This window comes from Girardinichthys multiradiatus, chromosome 10 (genome assembly GCF_021462225.1).
Source record: "Girardinichthys multiradiatus isolate DD_20200921_A chromosome 10, DD_fGirMul_XY1, whole genome shotgun sequence".
Lineage (NCBI taxonomy): Eukaryota > Metazoa > Chordata > Actinopteri > Cyprinodontiformes > Goodeidae > Girardinichthys > Girardinichthys multiradiatus.
The window spans coordinates 13,870,057-13,889,476 of record NC_061803.1 but is presented as its reverse complement, the minus strand read 5'-3'; the positions used below and the strand labels follow the sequence as shown (position 1 = coordinate 13,889,476).

At 42.5% G+C, this 19,420-nt stretch overlaps 1 protein-coding gene across 5 annotated transcripts in view; it reads left to right on the top strand.

Moving 5' to 3' along the window:
- Positions 1 to 19,420, top strand: part of dock1 (dedicator of cytokinesis 1) — a 308,112-nt gene that overhangs the window by 78,870 nt on the left and 209,822 nt on the right. For all 5 annotated transcript variants that reach the window (XM_047376374.1, XM_047376376.1, XM_047376375.1 and 2 more), the window contains exons 19-22: positions 7,831 to 7,928; positions 16,824 to 16,913; positions 18,609 to 18,709; positions 19,217 to 19,345. In XM_047376374.1, coding sequence (XP_047232330.1) covers positions 7,831 to 7,928; positions 16,824 to 16,913; positions 18,609 to 18,709; positions 19,217 to 19,345 — 418 coding nt within the window. The remainder of the gene's footprint in view (positions 1 to 7,830; positions 7,929 to 16,823; positions 16,914 to 18,608; positions 18,710 to 19,216; positions 19,346 to 19,420) is intronic.

Genomic DNA, 19,420 nt, shown 5'->3' with positions numbered 1-19,420 from the left:
TGAAGGGTCTAAAAATGGGTCTATGGATTTCTTCCCAATTAATAATGGCAGTCAGGATGCCACTGTTTATCCTGTAAAGGTTTGTGTGAGCAGTGTATTTGAGCCTTCAAATATAATTTAGGGACAGTCGAGGATAAATTAAAGCAGCCCTGTTTTAAAGATCCTTTACATGTTTTTAAGTTTTGCTAAACATATTCAATAAATTAAGAAATGGTGTGTTCCACTTCAGGATTTTTTATACTGACAACATGTTAATTCCTGCCTGCCAGAATGGCATTTTGTCAATTTTCCGCGGACTAGTGCTGACTTTTTAAAACGAGACAGCAAGAGCATATGGTTGCAGACTTGGAGAGGGGTTGAAGTGTGCATCGGTCCGGAGACATTGCAAAACGCAATACTTGGAAAGTAAACTTAAAAAAATTATTTTTATCACAATGAAATGTTTTAGATCATTTAGAGCCAGAATGTAAATTGAAAGATAAATTAATTTAATAGCACCGTCATAGCAGTGTGGACAAGCAGTTTGCTTTTACCACAACAGCGGCCCTACAAAGCTGTTTGGAGTGATCTGTGAGTAAAGACCATTAAACTGGGCTGAATTTCACGTCTGGGGAGCCAATGCTTGGTGTGCCTGCATCAAAAATTATCTTTTGGTTATTTTATAAATAAGTTGAAAATAATTTTAAGACACTCTAGTTTAATAGATGAAAAAATTCACAAAGCAAAAAAAAAAAAAAAAAGTATGAACTTTGATGACTTTTTGTCTACTTTTTAATTTCCTATTTTGTAGTGTGAAACCTTCTTTTTAGCCTAATTAATATCCACCTCATTTTTAACTGGGTGGTCTCAAATGGGTTTCGTCCTGACTCATGCAAAGGAAAAAAAAACAAGGATTTTAATGCCCCTATCAACAGACTGCTTGCTTTATACACATGACACCTCATCACTGATGCCCACAGCAGAGATGAAATACTTGTTTTAATTAAGCTGGATTGATGTAGACGGTCTGTCCATGCAGGAAGCTTGTGTGAAGTGGCTGCTGGTTTGCCCCCTGGGTATTTCCAGCCTTGTTAACTATGTGGAGGAGGACTGATGGTGGCAGAGCAGAGAGAATCTGGCCCAGGAAAAGTTACTACCATTCCCAGATTATATGAAATATACCTTTAAATTGTGTGAATCTGCTCTAACGTCTTTTGTGATGTCTTTTTATCAGTTTTCATAGATTTCTGTTATGAATAAACACTACTTTCAGTGAAGCAAGATGTATCATAAACATTATTAATTTGCTAATGTGAAGTCATTTACATCTAAGTTATGGCGTGACAGTGTAACGGATTTTCCTGAAATTAAATATCCCACCACCCTCCATTTGCCAGTTTGGTTGAATATTTTTAATGTACCTTCCTGCAGAAGCATCTTTTCTGAAACAGATGGTGTTTGTTAAAAATGCTCAGTGTTTCTTTTTTTTTATTTCTGGAATAGAAAACAGATTTCCCTAACATTTCGCCTTATGCTCGAGACCGTCTGGGCAGCATTGCTCCAGTGGGACCAAGCTGCCAATGATTTGTCCTCATTGTGTTCAATGCGTGTCTCTGAGGTGCTTCTCTATCAATTTCCAAACCCATGTCTTTTTGGAGAGAATGATACCTGGTAGTTTGGACAGCCCATTGTGACTGAAGCTTGATAGGCTGTCAGCTTTACAGATGGTAGATATCCATTTTGTGCCGCCATGCTTGACTGACTACCAATAGCCAATCGGGCGAAAGGAAACAAAGAGCTGCAAGGGATGGTGGTGCCAGAGATTATAGTAGGGTGGACTGTTTATACAAAACCCTACACGATCATTGGCACTGCTGCCAAAGATGTTTAAAAAACGTTCAAATAAATTGATCTTTTATCGTAGGGGCAACATTGCACGAAGTTGGAGCGTTCAGAGAGAGGGATCTTTAACCATTACCTCTTTGCACCATCGCTACAGATTGTCCCAGGTCCTTTTTTTATTCTCTATTCTCTGAAGCTCACCCACTGGTTTTAATGGAATTTAGGTCTGGGGACTGACAGGGCCACGAAAGAGAGTGAGGTTTTATCTAAATTATTTCTAGGTTGACCTAAATTGTTTTGTATTATCATCATTCTGAAAGTCATTATCCTTGCATAGGCCACCAGGTTTTAATTTAAAATGTTGTGGTATCTCAGACAGTACACTTTAAAAAGGTTTCCCTGGGCTTTGGTAGAGAAAAAGGCATGTAGCATCATAGATCTTCCACCGTACTTAACACTGAGCACAAGAGGCTTGTCCACACGTTCATTCTTCCTGGAGTGTTTGTTGCAGAAACATGCAGTCTAATGCCTGGTTCCCACGGCAGGATTTTTATGCGGATTTTTGAACCAATCACCCCCTTTCAACACGCCCTGATCATCGAGATGGCTCTTAAGATAATCTTAAGAGATATTCCTGCCTTGTGTGGTGAGTAGAGTGATCTAGTCTGCTCAGAAAGACGTCTGGACCGCTCCAGCCTCAAATCGGGGATATTCAACATGTTGGATTGTCTTGCTCCGATATCCTACCATGTGGGATGTTCCTCGAGGACAAACGAGCACGCAGCCTGTTGAATGTGATGTATAGCCAGTCAGAAAGCGATGTTACAGAAACATCGAAGGGAATTACTCTGAACTCACGTTTGATCTTTAGATTTCTGCCATCTTAATGTTTGTGAGTAAAAGCTGTTTGTGTGTGGTGTGTTGTACTTGCGTGTGACTGGACACCACACACTATAGGACCAAACCTGTTATACCTACGATTTTTTTATCATCACGTGTGGGGTCTCTCAGGTTTTGAAAATCAGGCGGCAATTTTTAAATCCTGCCGTGTGAACCAGACATTAGTCTCTGACTAATGTGAATCGTTTGAATTAAAGTCCCAGTACAATTAAGTAAAATCCCCATGTTTACATTTGTGATGGTTGGACAGAAAATACTTTTTCCTGTCATGCCTTCTAACATACCAGTTGGCATGTAGATATTGTCTATTAGCTGTTCTCATTCAAAGATTACTCTGTATCTCACCGTAGGAAATTATCCACCTATCTGTTGAGCAGTGTGGTTGTTTGGCTTTCTGTTTTTGGGTTTTGGTTAGACAAAGGACTCAATATACAAATTATGCCCAGCTGCTTGGCGGTTCACCATCTTGGGTAAAGATGTTTTTCTGCATTGCAGCAGGTTTTGGGTAGCATATAGATGGTATCTAACGGTTGTCCTATAGACTTGGTGGCCCTACCAATGACAGGCAGGGTTTTGCAAAGCCCTCTGGAAGTTTTAGAGGCCTTAAAAACTGATCCCTCCACAGTTTTTTATTTGTGATAGTATGACAGAGAAGGGTTTTTTTCTGGAATGAGACTTGGTGAACTCCGTATGCAGCTACTTAACAGATGTTTGGGGATATTTTTGCTTATTGTGTGTGGTGGTAAGAGAAGCATGTGTCTTCTTGTGGCAGTTTTTCTCACAGTTCCATTGTTTTTATTTATTATTGCTCCTACTGTGGATATCAGCGAGTTTTGGTGAGTAGCTACTTTGTTATAGCAGTTTAAAGACTTGTGAAGATCACTGGTCATCTGCTTTTCGTGAATGGCATGTTCTCTTCTTTTATCCATTTTGGCGAATGGCTAAGATAGATGTCCGTCTGTGTGGCATCATATTTATATCCCAGGGAAACAGGTCTTGGATTGCTGATTAAAAGTTTGTAGACACCCTGATTAACTTCAAAAAATAAAGTATAAACAAAATGTGCTTAAATTAGAGGTTAGATTTTTTTCTTTGCTTGTTTCAATGCGAGGTTATGCCACTGCAACAAAAGATGAATTTATTTTAAAGCTTTTTACATGTTATTCCTCGTACTCGTCATCTTCCGCTTTATCCGGGACCAGGTCACGGGGGCAGCAGACTCAGCAGAGACGCCCAGACGTCCCTCTCCCCAGACACCTCCTCCACCTCATCCGGGGGGAGCCCAAGGCGTTCCCAGGCCAGCCAAGAGACATAGTCCCTCCAGCGTGTTCTGGGCCGTCCCCTGGGCCTCCTCCTGGTGGGATGTGCCTGGAACACCTCCCGAGGAAGGCGTCCAGGAGGCATCCGGTATAGATGCCCGAGCCACCTCAACTGGCTCCTCTCGATGTGGAGGAGCAGCGGCTCTACTCCGAGCCCCTCCTGGATGGCCTAGCTCCTCACCCTATCTCTAAGGGAGCGCCCGGCCACCCTACGGAGGAAGCTCCTTTCAGCCGCTTGTGTCTGGGATCTTGCTCTTTCAGTCGTGACCCAAAGTTCATGGCCATAGGTGAGGGTAGGAACATAGACCGACCGGTAAATCGAGAGCTTCGCTTTTCGGCTCAGCTCTCTCTTCACCACAACGGACCGGCACAGCGCCCCCATTACTGTGGCATCCGCACCGATCCGTCTGTCGATCTCCCGCTCCATTCTTCCCTCACTTGTGAACAAGACCCCGAGATACTTAAACTCCTCCACTTGAGACAGGAACTCCCTTCCAACCTGAAGAGGACAAGCCACCCTTTTCCGGTCAAGAACCATGACCTCGGACTTGGAGGAGCTGATTTTTATCTCTGCCGCTTCACACTCGGCCGTGAACTGCCCCAGTGCGTGCTGTAGGTCTTGGCTAGAGGGGGCCAGCAGGACCACGTCATCTGCAAAAAGAAGAGACGAAATCCTCTGGTCCCCAAACCAGACCAGACTCTGGCCCTTGGCTGCGCCTAGAAATCCTGTCCATAAAAGTTATGAACAGGACCAGTGACAAAGGGCAGCCCTGCCGCAGTCCAACATGCACCGGGAACAGGTCCGACTTAGTGCCGGCGATGCGAACCAAACTCCTGCTCTGCTTGTACAGAGACCGGATGTCCCCTAGTAAAGGGCCCCCAATTCCATATTCCTGGAGCACCCCCCACAGGGCATCATGAGGGACACAGTCGAATGCTTTCTCCAGGTCCACAAAACACATGTTGGGCAAACTCCCATGAACCCTCGAGTACCCTGTAGAGTGTATAGAGCTAGTCCAGTGTTCCACGGCTGGGACGAAAACGACACTGCTCTTCCTGAAGCCGGGGTTCGACTATCGGCCGGACTCTCCTCTCCAATACCCTGGCGTAGGCCTTACCGGGGAGGCTGAGGAGTGTGATCCCCCTGTAGTTGGAACACACCCTCCGGTCACCCTTCTTATGTAGGGGGACCACCACCCCAGTCTGCCAATCCAGAGGCACTGTCCCCGTCAGCCACGCAATGTTGAAGAGGCGTGTCAACCATGACAGCCCCACAACATCCAAAGACTTGAGGTACTCAGAGCGGATCTCATCCAATGCTGAAGCCCTGCCACCGCGTAGCTTTTTAACCACCTCGGTGACTTCAGCCTGGGTGATGAAAGAGTCCAGCCCCGGGTCCCCAATCTCTGTTTCCACCAGGGAATGCGTGATGGCAGGATTGAGGAGATCCTCGAAGTACTCCCCACCCCCACTGTAAACAGTGTTGGCAAAGCACTGCTTCCCCCTCCTGAGGTGCTGGACGGTTTGCCAGAATCGCTTCGGGGCCAACCGGTAGTCCTTCTCCATGGCCTCACCGAACTCCTCCCAGGTCCGAGTTTTTGCCTCTGTACCCGTCAGCCGCCTCAGGAGTCCCACAAGCCAACCACAGCCGATAGGACTCCTTCTTCAGCTTGACACCGTCCCTTACTGCTGGTGTCCACCACCGGGTTCGGGGATTGCCACCGCGACAGGCGCCGCAGAGCTTACGGCCGCAGCTACGGGCAGCAGAATCGACAATAGATGTGGAGAACATGGTCCACTCGGACGCTATGTCTCCAACATCCCTCGGAATCTGGTTAAAGCTCTCCTGGAGGTGAGAGTTGAATACATCCCTGGCCAAGGGGTCCACCAGACGTTCCCAGCAGACCCTCACTATGCGCTTGGGCCTTCCAAGTCTGTCCGGCTTTCTCCTCCCCAGCGGATCCAACTCACCACCAGGTGGTGATCAGTGGACAGCTCGACCGCTCTCTTCACCCGAGTGTCCAAAACATGCGGCCAAAGGTCTGATGATATGACAACAAAGTCGATCATTGACCTCCTGCCTAGGGTGTCCTGGTGCCAAGTGCACTGATAGACACCCTTATGTTTGAACATGGTGTTCATTATGGACAATCCGTGACTAGCACAGAAGTCCAATAACAAAACACCGCTCGGATTCAGATCCGGGAGGCCATTCCTTCCGATCACGCCTCTCCAGGTGTCACTGTCGTTTCCCACGTGGGCGTTGAAGTCCCCCAGCAGAATAATGGAGTCCCCAGGAGGGGCACTATCCAGCACCCCCGACAGGGACGCCAAGAAGGCCGGGTACTACCACTCGGCCCATAGGCTGATAGTCAGAGACCTCTCGCCAACCCGAAGGCGCAGGAATGCGACCCTCTCATCCACTGGGGTAAACCCCAACACTAGACGGCTGAGCTGGAGGGCAACAAGCAAGCCCAGCCCGCCGCCTCTCCCCGTGGGCCACTCCAGAGTAGACGAGAGTCCAGCCCCTCTCGAGGAGATGGGATCCAGAGCCCACGCCGTGCGTGGAGGCGAGCCCGACTATTTCTATTTCTTGACCTCCCGCACTAGCTCAGGCTCCTTCCCCCCCAGCGAGGTGACATTCCACATCCCTAGAGCTAGCCTGAGCATCCGGGGATCGGGCCGCCGAGGTCTCCACCTTCGTTCGCCGCCCAATCCTCTTTGCACCGGTCCCTCACGGTTCCCCCTGCAGGTGGTGGGCCCACTGGGGGATGGTCTCGCGTCTCTCGTTCGGGCTTGGCCCGGCCGGGTCCCGCGAGGAGCAACCCAGCCACCAGGCGCTCTCCGACGAGTCCCCACCCCGGGCCTGGCTCCAGGGTGGGACCCCGGCTCCGCCGTACCGGGCGACGTCACGTGCCTCGATTTCGTAGTGGTCATGGGGGGTTCTTGAACCGCTCTTTGTCTGACCTGTCACCTAGAGCCTGTTTGCCATGGGAGACCCTACCAGGGGCATTTAAGCCCCAGACAACATAGCCTCTAGGATCATTCAAGCACTCAAACCCCTCCCCCACGTTAAGGTGGCGGTTCAAGGAGAACCATAAATGTTATTCCTATATTTTTCTAATACAAAAGGTAATAACCGCTGTTAAAAATGTCAAACCAGGCATTTAGCCTTTCGCTTTACATTTGTAAGAGACAGATGGGATATTATTTGGAAACAAAAACTAATTAAGAGATAGATAGTTAGGCTTTTAACCTCATATAAGTGGTCAGTTAAGACAGTGACATTACAGTGACCTTAACAATAACTCGGCTGTATTGTAGCTGCCGCTCCTGAAGGCTTTTTTTGTTTCAGAGCTGGTGGCTGTGTTTGTCCTCTATGTTCCTAATATATGACTGGCAAGATTGAATCAGCAAGGGTTCTCTAAGCTTAGATAGGGAGACATCATTGTATATACTGAAGAATGTGTCTCTTGATTCTGTTATAAATGGTGTCATAATAAACTCACACAAATGTAATTTTTAAGCCTCTGATTTGATAATCTACCAAATGGGTGTAATTAATTACATTGTGTCTTATTCTCTTGTTCTTAATTTTCATTTCCATCCATTAAAATAAGCAGTCTGTTGAAATGATAAACATTGTATTTTGTGAAATTTGCCCTTGTACCTTGCACTCGTTTATTTTAATTCATTCAGCCTGGAATACATTTTTACTGTCTGTTGTTACTGTCTGCCAGATAAATGCTACGCACTCTGGTAATGAATGTGGTCTGTTTGCTTATTTCAGTCGACCTGCTGGGCCTGCTAAAGTGGCGCTCCAATATCAACCTCCTGCAGCAGAACCTCCGTCAGCTGATGAAAGTGGACGGTGGTGAAGTCGTGAAGGTCAGAGCAAGAATCAATGGCTTAATCTGTTTGAAATTTGGTTGATTTTGAATAAGTAGTTTATTTCTTTTGGTTGAATACATTTAATCAGAAATAGCAAGTATCCGGACAGCTGGTAACATAAGCAATTCAGTCACAAACCAATCTCTATTTACCCTGAAATTGACAGGTTCCTGGCAACGATTTCAGTTCTGTTTTCTCTCGCTGTCAGGGCTATCAGATCGTCATTTTACAGTTGTTTTTATGCTTCCTAGGGAGGAGGCAGTATGTTGCACCAAACCCTGCTTATAAAAGGGAAGATGACTCACTGTCAGATTCATAGTCACGCCAGTTTAAGTACTCAACGTGGGGCAGATGAATAAATAACTTTGTAGAGAAACTTTTGGCATGGACTTTTTAGATGGCTTCTGATCACAGAGTAGAAATCTTGCCCCGTCAGATCAAAACAGTCAATAAATAGAGCGGTTTTTATTATTAGCACTGCGTTGCAACTCAGGTCTTTTCAAAATGCCTCAAGGCTTTTAGTAGGCAATTAAATACCATTTTTCCCTTGACATTTTAAAAAGTATATGTCAACATGGTGTGGATTGTTGAAGGCATGCAGATGTATTTTCCAGATATATTTGTATTTCCAGACTTTATTACCTGTCTTAATGCCTAAACGTTCCATCTATCCATCCATACATACATATATATATATATGGTGATTGTGGGGGAAAGAGTAATGGGAGTAGTGGGGAAAATGTGGGTTAAAGCCAATCGCCATCCTGATTGAATGGTGGGCAAGATGGCGCCTATGTTTGGCCACGCCACTGCCGCTGCTCGTCTCCTTTGCAAGTTTTTATGTACTGTTACAGCAATATTTGTGGTTATATCAGCACGATTTTCACCTAGATATGTTTCTGCTATACTGTTCTATGATCGTAGCTCTCTTTTTGGTATAAAGGAGTCTATGGAATCTCTTTTTGGTGATTGGGGAAAGTACAATCAAACTTTTCCTCCTCCTTTTGTTGTTTTGCCCAACTCACCTGAGTACATGTTCCTGTTTCGGGCACCTGGGAGGAAACGCAGGAAACTTGGTTCCAGCTCCAGCGTCCAGGTAAAATGCAGACATGCTTTACGACTATGTAGTCCCGGTCCCTACCAACGTGTCAGGTGGCTGCGGTGGATTCCTCTCCTCGATGTGTGTTGTGGTGGCACACCCCCACCGCTGTCTTCTGGGAGACCCACAGCTGATGCTCAGGAGCCAGTGAAATGCTGGAATTGTGACTGGTGGGATGCTCCGGGGACGTGCTTTCCCATATCCACGGCAGCCATACAACAGCTGTTTTCCCGACCCAGCTGGAGACTGCGTGACAGTGCCACGTGCCTTCGACTGATCCCGCTGTGTCCTGTTGATGCGAAGATTGTGACGTCATCATCGCCTCGCATTGGTCTTCTAAATGTCCGTTCAGTTGCAAATAAATCATTTTTATTGAATGCACTTTTTAGCAGACGAGACCTTGATTTTTTGTTTCTTACGGAGACTTGGCAGAGAGAAGGGGAGTTCATTCATCTAAATGAACTCTGTCCTGATGGATGCTCAGTCTTCGGGTTACCCCGCCGCTCGAGACGTGGAGGGGGTCTTGCGGTGGTATTCAGAGACAGTTTCATCTGTAAGATGATGAATATGCAATCCTTTTCTTCGTTTGAATTCATGATGGTCAAAGTGGGCTCCAAAGACTCTTTCCACTGTGTGCTGGTTTATCGCCCTCCTGGCCATGCCGCTGTCTTTTTAAAGGATTTTAGTGACTTTTTATCCTTGATAATTAAGTTGGATAATGTTGTATTAATTGGTGATTTTAATATTCATATTGATTATAGTGCTTCTAGTGAAGCATTGGAATTTTTAACATTGACTGAAACGTTTAATTTTGTGCAACATGTCTCTGGTCCCACCCACCAAAAAGGCCATACCCTTGATTTAGTTTTTTCTCTTGGCCTAAATATTGCCAATCTATCTGTGGAGGATGTCCTTATTAGTGATCATTGTTGTGTTTTGTTTGATGTATTCTTTTTTCCAGATCCTAAGCCTACTTTAATTAGGTTGCAGAGGCGTATTATCTCTGACAATTCAGCTACTAGGTTTTCTTCTATATTTGATCCAAAATTGTTTGTGGAATGTCATGATGTGGACAGTTTCCTTCTTACCTTTAACAGTCATTGTGAGGCCATTTTGGATCAAGTTGCTCCTGTTAGATCTAATTTGGTGACTAGGAAGACCATACGCCCTTGGATCAATGACACCATTCGGGAGCTAAAGCGTTTATGCTGTAGAACTTAGCGTTTGTGGAAGTCCCATAAACTTGAGGTCCACAGATTGCACCTTAAGGAACTTATGTCTTCTTTAAATGAAACCATTAAAAACTCTAGATCTGATTATTTTTGCCAGCTGATAATTTTGAATAAGAGGAGACCACAGGTTTTGTTTGATACCATCAGCTCTATTGTGTGTCCCACTGTTCCTGTTACCCCCATTTTTTGCAAAGCAGACACTAATGGACTTTTAAGGTTTTTTGTCTCCAAAAGCCAGGATATTACATTTTCACCTCCAACTCAGTCCGTGCTTAGCACTGCTGCTGTTGAGCCTGCTTGTCATAACTGGTCCTCTTTTAAGTCTGTATCTCAGGCTGATATCTTAGCCCTGGTAGCCAAGATGAAGCCTTCTTCTTGTCCTTCAGATGCTCTTCCTTTTGGACTATTTGATGTTATTGGCCCCTGGGTTACCAAGTTAATAAATTTGTTGTTATCTTCTGGCATATTTCCCAGCTTTTTTAAGCATGCCTTTGTGGAACCTCTTCTTAAAAAACCCAATTTGGACCCTAATGTGTTAGGTAATTTCCGGCCTATTTCAAAACTTCAGTTTTTGTCCAAACCTTTGGAGAAGGTGGTCTCTGAACAATTTATTGTGTTCTTAGAACATTTTGAGATTTTTGACCATTTTCAATCTGGTTTCCGTAAGCACCATTCTACGGAAACTGCCCTGATCAAAGTTTCAAGTGACATTATGATGGCTGCGGATGCCGGGAAATGCACTGTTTTGGTCTTGCTGGACCTCTCTTCAGCATTTGACACTGTAGTTCATGAAATCCTGTTGAGAAGATTGTGTGATCTGGTTGGTCTAACAGGATCTGTACTAGCATGGTTCTCGTCTTATTTGTCCGGTAGGAGCTTTAGTGTCTCGGCTAATCAGTTTATTTCTGACTCTGCAGATTTGGTGTGTGGAATGCCCCAGGGTTCTGTGTTGGGACCTATTCTATTTTTGTTATATGTTCTTCCCCTGGGTAATAGAGTTTGCTGATGTCTCCTATCATCTTTATGCAGATGATATCCAGCTATATTGCTCCTTTAAGCCCACTGAGATTCATAAACTGGACTCTTTAAAGAACTGCCTTGTGAAAATTAAACAGTGGCTTGGCGATAACTCTGCAGTTAAACTCCGATAAGACTGAGGTGCCGGTGATTGCTCCAGACGATGTCGTTTCTGGAATCAACCAGTATTTGGGTGACTTGAGCTCGTCTGCTAAACCAAGCCTAAGAAATCTGGGCGTGATTTTTGATAGAGAGTTGTCACTTGAGCATCATTCAAAGCAGCTCACTAGGAACTGTTTTTTCCAGCTCAGGAATATTTCGAAACTAAGAAGATTTGTTTCTAAAGATAATCTTGAGCTGATCATTCATGCTTTTGTGTCTTCTCGTTTAGACTATTGTAATAGCATTTTTTCTTGTCTTAACAAAAAGGAGCTGTCTCGTCTGCAGCAGGTCCAAAATGCGGCGGCTAGGGTGCTGACTCGCACCAACAGAAGGGCTCATATTACCCCAATTTTAAAATCTCTCCATTGGCTTCCAGTGGTTTTTTGCTTTAATTTCAAAATCCTGGTTCTGACTTTTAGAGCTCTCCATGGTCAGGCTCCCCGATACATTAGAGCCCTGTTGTGTCCGTATATCCCTTCTCGAAGGCTAAGGTCATTGGATCAGAATCTTCTTAAGGTCCCTTACACCCGTTTTAAGACTAGAGGAGATCGTTCCTTCCAGGCCGTTGCGCCAGAGCTTTGGAACGATCTCCCGCTCTCGTTACATTCTCTTGATTCTGTGGAAGTTTTTAAGAGCAAACTTAAAACCTATCTCTTTTGCAAATCTTTTTAACAGTTCCAGTGCGTTGGATGTAGTTATGCTACTATAGGCTTGTGACTATTATATTTACCCCTACCCTCATATGTTTTGTGCCTTTATTGTTTTATCTTAATGTATAATTGTGCACTTCTGTAAAGCACCTTGTGACATTTAATGTCTGTGAAAGGCGCTATATAAATAAACTTTTACTTACTTACTTGCTTTACTTACTGATTGCAATATTCAATAATATCATATTGTGCTTTTTTCATAATAATGAGGCAGCCTGAATGATGAGCCTGAGCTTGATATAAATATTCCAAATAAATTCATAGTGAATATCTGTATTTGTACATTAATGGGTTCTTATTCAAGAATCTTTACTGCCATTATGTCACCATAATGAAATTTAGCTAAGACCCAGCTCAAATGATACACATGTAGGTTTTAGACACTAACAAAAATTTTATAACACTTATAAAAAAGAGAACATATGTACATAGAATATGGCATGTAGTATTTAGTATTTACATAAAGTGCAGCTTGTGCTGAAGCAGTCTGAGATGGGCTGGTGGTTTGTTTGATTGTCAGCAGGGATGTTTAGTGTTTAGCAGGGGGACAATTGCCTTCACTGCGTTGGGAAAGAAACTGTTTCTGAGTCTATTTGTTTTTGATGTGATGTTCCTAAATTGTTTTCCTGAAGTGGGACAAACAGTGCATTTCCCGGGTGGGTGTGGTCTGTAGCAATGTGTCTGGACCTTTTCTGGACATGGAGCATAAATCGAGTCCAGATCTGGTAGACGACATCCCACAATCCACTGTGCTGTCCTCACCACCCGTGTTAAGTTCTTTCTCTCCTGTGCTGTCCAGCTCCCATACCAGACTGTCACATTGAGGCACAGGATGCTTTCAATCGTGGCCTTGTAAAAGTTTGTGAGCGGTTGAGTAGAGAGACCAGTCCGTTTCAGCTTTCTGTGAAAGAAGAGCCGTTGGGCCTTATGTCGACTTATGTAGAATTTTGTCCTCAAAAAAGGGATCAGGACCCTGGTTTAAGCTCCCTGCTCTGCGAGTTTTGTTTGCTTATAACTAAAAACATGATAAGCCTCATTCATCCAGAAGTGACAGACCATGCATGACACAGTGATCTGTTTCTGTCACTTTTTACAGCTGTTTTGAGAAATGGCTCAGTTAATGGAGCAGGCAGAGAGTAAGATTGTGCATAGTTTGTGTTTCTGGAGGTTCTGTTGACAGGGAAATGATTAAATCCTTAGTTGAATCACACTAGCTTGTGCTCATACCTGTAAAGAGGATCTAATAGGGAGGGGAGAGTGTACAAAGTTGAGCTGTTGGCTGAATTAACCATATGATTTCCACATTAATCAGCATAAACATTTAAAACCCCTTTAATTGTTTATGACCCCGGTCCATCCAGTCAAATTGTGGACTAGGAACATGTCACATTGTGACTTTTATATGAGCCAATAGATTAGGAGCATTGTGTTTATTCATTAGTTAACTTAAAGCAGGAAGGTTTAGAAGCAGATCTTAGTAGTCATACAAGACAGTGTTATCGTCAAACCTTTTCAAAACTAAACCTTCCACATGCTTTAGACACTGGCTCCTTCCATCGTGACCAAAATGCATCTCTCACATCAGTGCTGCTTAAGAAAGATAAATCGCCGTTGGAATGCGGTAGTTACAGGCAGATATCACTTATCACAAAGGAATTGAAGCTTTTTGCCAAAGTGTTAGTCAGAAAATTGGAGCCATGTGTAGGTAAACTAATTTATTCTGAACACACAGGCTTTTTGAAAGCGGTACTTGCAGCAGATAATATTCGATGACTTCTCCATATATCACATGTGTCAGAATCGGATGCACACCCTGCAACTTTATTTAGCTTGGATGCGTTAAAAGCCTTTGATCGAATGAGCTGGACGTATTTGTGGCGGGTTTTGGAAAATTTCGGATTTGAGAAAACATTCGTATCATTGATCAGAATACTATACACTAATCCTTGTGCAGTTGTGCACACAAATAACATGTTGTCCAAAACATTCCCTCTGTAGCGTACAACACGGCAAGGCTGTCCACTGTCACCACTCCTCTTTGCTTTATCTCGTGAACCACTAGCCCAGGCGATTAGATTGTACATCTCACCCATTAGTATACAAAGTACACAACACAAAGTTTCGCTTTATGCGGATGATGTACTACTTTTTTTTACTAAAATTTCGGAGTCGCTACCCCAAATACTCAAACTTTTCACGCAGTTTAACCTATTTTCTGGTTATAAAATGAATTTGGATAAATCCCTCCTCATTCCTTTAAATGCCCCTGCAAAACCAGTGACCTTACCAGTTATTCAACATATTCACTGGCATTATTCATCATTTACATATCTAGGCATAATTATAACTAATTTCTCAGATATGTCACAGGCAAATTATGATAAGCTTAAAAAAGAGATTACATCGGACATTCAGAAGTGGTTAGATCTCAAGATGTCACTACGTGGCAGAATTGCAATTCTGAAAATGAATTTACTTGGTCGACTGAATTTTCTGTTTTCTGTGATCCCTATGCCTCCACCACCTAATTCCTTTGAGGAGCTACGGTCCTTCACCACTAAATTCATATGGAAAGATAAAAGAGCTCGTTTTCGCCTATGCACATTGCAGCGACCAAAGCACTCTGGAGGTTTGGCAGTTCCTGACTTTAAATTATACCACTGGTCATTTCAAATAAAGCAATTAACAGTTTGGTGCAAAGAGAATGTTGTCACACCCTGGCGTCAGATAGAGAAAGAGATGGTAAGACTTAGGTTTGAAAACGTACTGTTCTGTGGGCTGAAATCTAGATCTGTGTGTGGAAAGTTTGGACCAATCATAGGTAACTCCTTGAAAATTTGGTTTGCTGTCCAGAAACATATGGGATGTAATGTTAAACTCTGTGACTGCTCTCCGGTTTGGTATAACTATAATTTATGACAGCACTCTGGTCCATATTTTAATGTCAGTTGGGCTACTGGAGGAATTCAAACTCTCCAAGATCTGTATGACAGAAATGGTTTGATTTCACTCCGAGACCTTAAAGACCATTATTCTCTCCCTGGATTTCCCTGGTACTTGTATGTCCAGTTAAGATCTGCAATCCATGCCCATGGAGTTCCATGGGACTCCCCTTTATCCTCTCATCCGTTGGACACTTGGTTTTCAGCTTGAACACCCTCTACTGGATTGTTGGTTGTCAGTTATCAACAATTAACTATCACTGAAAGGTGTTAAGCCCTTGGGAGTGATCAGTTCATGGAACCGTGAACTTGAGGGACAGGGTCATGATTTGGACTGGGACAATATCTGGACCAATATACCCATCTCATCAAGGAATCCAGTACATCAACTTATTCATTATAAGTTTGTTCACAAATTTTATGCCACACCATATAGACGCTTTATAATGAAACTGACGGACAATCCCAACTGCACAAAATGTGATTAGAACATTGTTGGCACATATCTTCATATTTTTTGGGAGTGTCCCTCTGTGTCTAGCCTCTGGTCCAGGGTGCATGGTTGCCTGTAAAGTATTTTAGGATTCCCCTTTCCTATGCACCCCCCTGTACTTCTGTTCAGCAATGACTCAGGTCTTAGTGCCAATACCAGATTGACGCAGAAGAAGATCTTATTTGCAAGATTAACTGCCGCTAAAAAGACCATAATACATTCATGGTTTTTCCCAGATATTCCATCGGCAAAAGAATGGCTACACCACTTTAGAGACATTGCTGTTTTAGAAAGGTTGTCATACCTAAAGTGCGAGTATCTACTATGCAGGCCTGGAACGCTCTTATTACTTACCTCTCTGACATAACATTACTTGCTCGTATGTAAAACGAGTGTCCCCCCCCTCCCTTTTTTTTTTCTTTATTCTTGGTAGGTCAGCCCAATTACCGCCTCCTAATTTTCCTTTTTTCTATCTATTTTTGTGTATTATGTATATGTGTATATGTTTTGTATATGTAGGTGTACATCAGTGTCTGTATGAATGTCCTTAAAATTCTTTATAGGCAGCGCCATGGCGCTATGTTTGTAATTTAATGTTCAAATGTTTGAATAAAAAAAGTTTGTCACGAAAAAAACAAATAAAAAAACCTTGCAGACATTATTGAATCAAAACCTAAAACGAAGGTGAATCGGTTAAGGACAGCATTGGGTGGTTGGCAAAGTAGAGCATATTTCCAAAGTAGGTTTTTTATCTGAAATGCAAAATTTATCATGTGTATCAACATCCACATTATGCATAAACCATGGCACTGGGAAGACATTAATAATCTGGGAAAATATTGGAAAAATTTATATGTGGAGAAAAATTAACACTACACGTCACCAAAAGAACATGATATACCATAGTTAAGCATGGTGGTGCCAGCATCATGCTTTGAGATTCTTTTCCGTAGATTGATCTAAAGTAAATAACAGTCTATTTTGAATAAAGACCTTGAGGTGTTTGCCACAGAACTGAACATGATGGTGAAATATGTCACATTAAGGATGGAAAGAGTTTTGGTTTGATTTATCATGGTATTTATTTTTTAAGCTGCATAAACTTGATAGGGATGTGTATAGTTTTTAGTTCCTAGTTTAACGATTTGAAGTAACAGTGAAATTATTTGTTTATCTGATTGGATATTAGACAGTATTAGTCTGACTGTTAACCCCATGTGCATTCTCTTCTTTTTAGTTTCTACAAGACACTCTGGATGCTCTCTTCAACATCATGATGGAAAACTCTGACAGTGACACTTTTGACACGTTGGTGTTTGATGCCTTGGTAAGCAAAGACAGCAGAGTCTAGCAGTGGAAATAAACCCTTGAATACATTTGCAACCCACATGCAAATAATAGATGTTTTGAAACATTTTATTTGCTCAAGTATCCCTTTGATGAAAATTCCTGTGCTGCATGTATTGCATTTTGATCTCAGAAAAAATCAGTTAAATATTAAGTTACATGTTTTCAGCCATAAACAATTTATACAATTATACATTTTATATATGGGGATATAGTTTTTGACTTATTTGATGATTTTAACTTTAATGATTATGGCTTGCATCTTATGAATCCAAGAAACTGGTCTCTCAAATTAATTGAAATCTACATTTGACGAATAAAATGATGTCTGTGGCCACAAAACATCTTTGATGAAGAATATGCTGCATCCAAGCATGTTAATGCGAAGTTAGGTGGAAGGTGAAAATGTGCTAGAAAAAAAAGGTGCAACAGGTGTGAACAGGGAAAACTGCAGCCATAAGAGGAGTTGTGAAGCAAAGTCTGTTTAAGAATTTGGGGGGGCGGGGCTTCACAAGGTGTGGACTGAAGCTGGAGTCAGTGTTTCAGGAGCCACTACACACAACGGCATCCTACAATTCTCATAATCATTGTCTTAAGCCACTCCTGAACCAGAGATGATGTCAAAATAGTCGTACCTGGAAGAAAGAAAAAGAACGTCTCCACTGTTGCTCAGGTGTCATAAGGCCTATTTTCAGATGAGATTATATTTTATATTTTATTTGGAAATCAAGGTACTTGTGCATGTGTGGTGACTGACAGCACTGAGCCTGGCCACAGTCAGCGCCTAATTCATGAGCTTTGTTGCACAAATGCCTTGGGACTGTGGTTACCTTTTCCTATCACACTTTTTCCTTCCACTAAATGTTCTATCGATATACTTGGACATAGAACATGTGAACATCCAGCATCTTTAGCAATGGCCTTTTTGTGGAGGGTGTAAATAACTGTCTCTTGAAGGCCTGTCAAGTGAGTTGCCTTCTTCATGATGGTGCAGCAGACCATTAATTAACATTTCTGTATTGTTTTTATGTTGTATTCGTTTTGCCGGAGAAGCTGCAAGTTGTAATCATTAAGTTTTACAGAACTGAAAACTTGAAATGTATTACTTTGTAATTAGTCTATGATATGAGTTCCTCTTTTTGAATTAACACCTTGAAAGAAATAAACTTGAGATTCACCTGTCGCTGCTTTAGCTCTGTGGTGAGGGTAAGTGGTTAGTGATCATGTTTGTGATCATGCTGATCTGTTGCATTGATCTGCATGAATTTGTATCAGTAAGGTCTAATTTTTCTCCAAGCCAAGTCAGAAGTTGTTTCAAAGTGATCATATAACCCTGCTAGCTTGGTTGCTGTAAATTGCTGTAAATTTTGCTTTTAATAAATCACCAAGTATCATGCTGAATCCCATCTTGCGTGGCTTCGGCCAACAGTGGGAGGTGCATCTCAAAAGAGAGTTTTTCTTTCTCTGAGTATGTGGGGAATAAATTGACTTATTTGGGGGTCCGAGATTATCATTGGGAAGGGGAATTGAGAGAAAATAGCTTTCTGCTCAAAGACAATCTGTGTAATTTCCCTGTCTCTTTCAGCATATTGAGTAAGACAGGTAATGTTTAGTGCTCTTCATTACAAGATTCATGGTTTTACATTTTAATGAGAGTGTCTTTGTTCCCTGACAGGTGTTCATAATTGGACTTATAGCTGACAGAAAGTTCCAGCACTTTAACCCGGTTCTTGAAACCTACATTCGCAAGCATTTCAGTGCTACACTGGCATACACGTACGTTTATTTTTCCTGTTTCTACAAGTTTTCCCTGTTTGAGCTACTAGCCAGACTTCTCTGCAAAACGAGTCTCACTTTAAGATATAGTCTGTGATCTGCAGAACAGCATCTCATGGTCAGTTTGTTTAGCTTTATAGTTGTTAACATTATTTAATCAAGATAAAATGAACCCAATAAAAGCTTCCACAATGCCTCTGATAACCTTATAAGTGTTTCCTATTTAAATACATCCATTTTTATTTTTCTTATTTTTTACTGTTATTTTTTACTGTTACTACAACTCTGTTTTGTTGCCTTTTGTGATGTCATCACCTCAAGGACACACAAACCAAAGTTAGTAGGTTATCTTAAGTATGCTATTTAAAAACTTGTGTTTTGGAAAATCCTGCTCAGGAAATCTGTACACCATTATCCAGGTGGGTGGTTATTGTTAGTGTACATCTGTTTGTAAAAGAAATACAGATACATTGAATATAATCTTTAAATGACCAAATATGTTTGCAGGAAGCTGACCAAAGTTCTGAAGAACTATGTGGAGAATGCTGAGAAGCTAACAGAACAGCTGCTGATGGCTATGAAGGCTCTGGAATACATCTTCAAGTTCATTGTGCGCTCCAGAGTTCTCTTCAACCAGTGAGTATTAGTGCATTAATACTAATATATTGTAATGTTTGACAGCTTGAACATTGTGCCTCAACATAAAAAAGT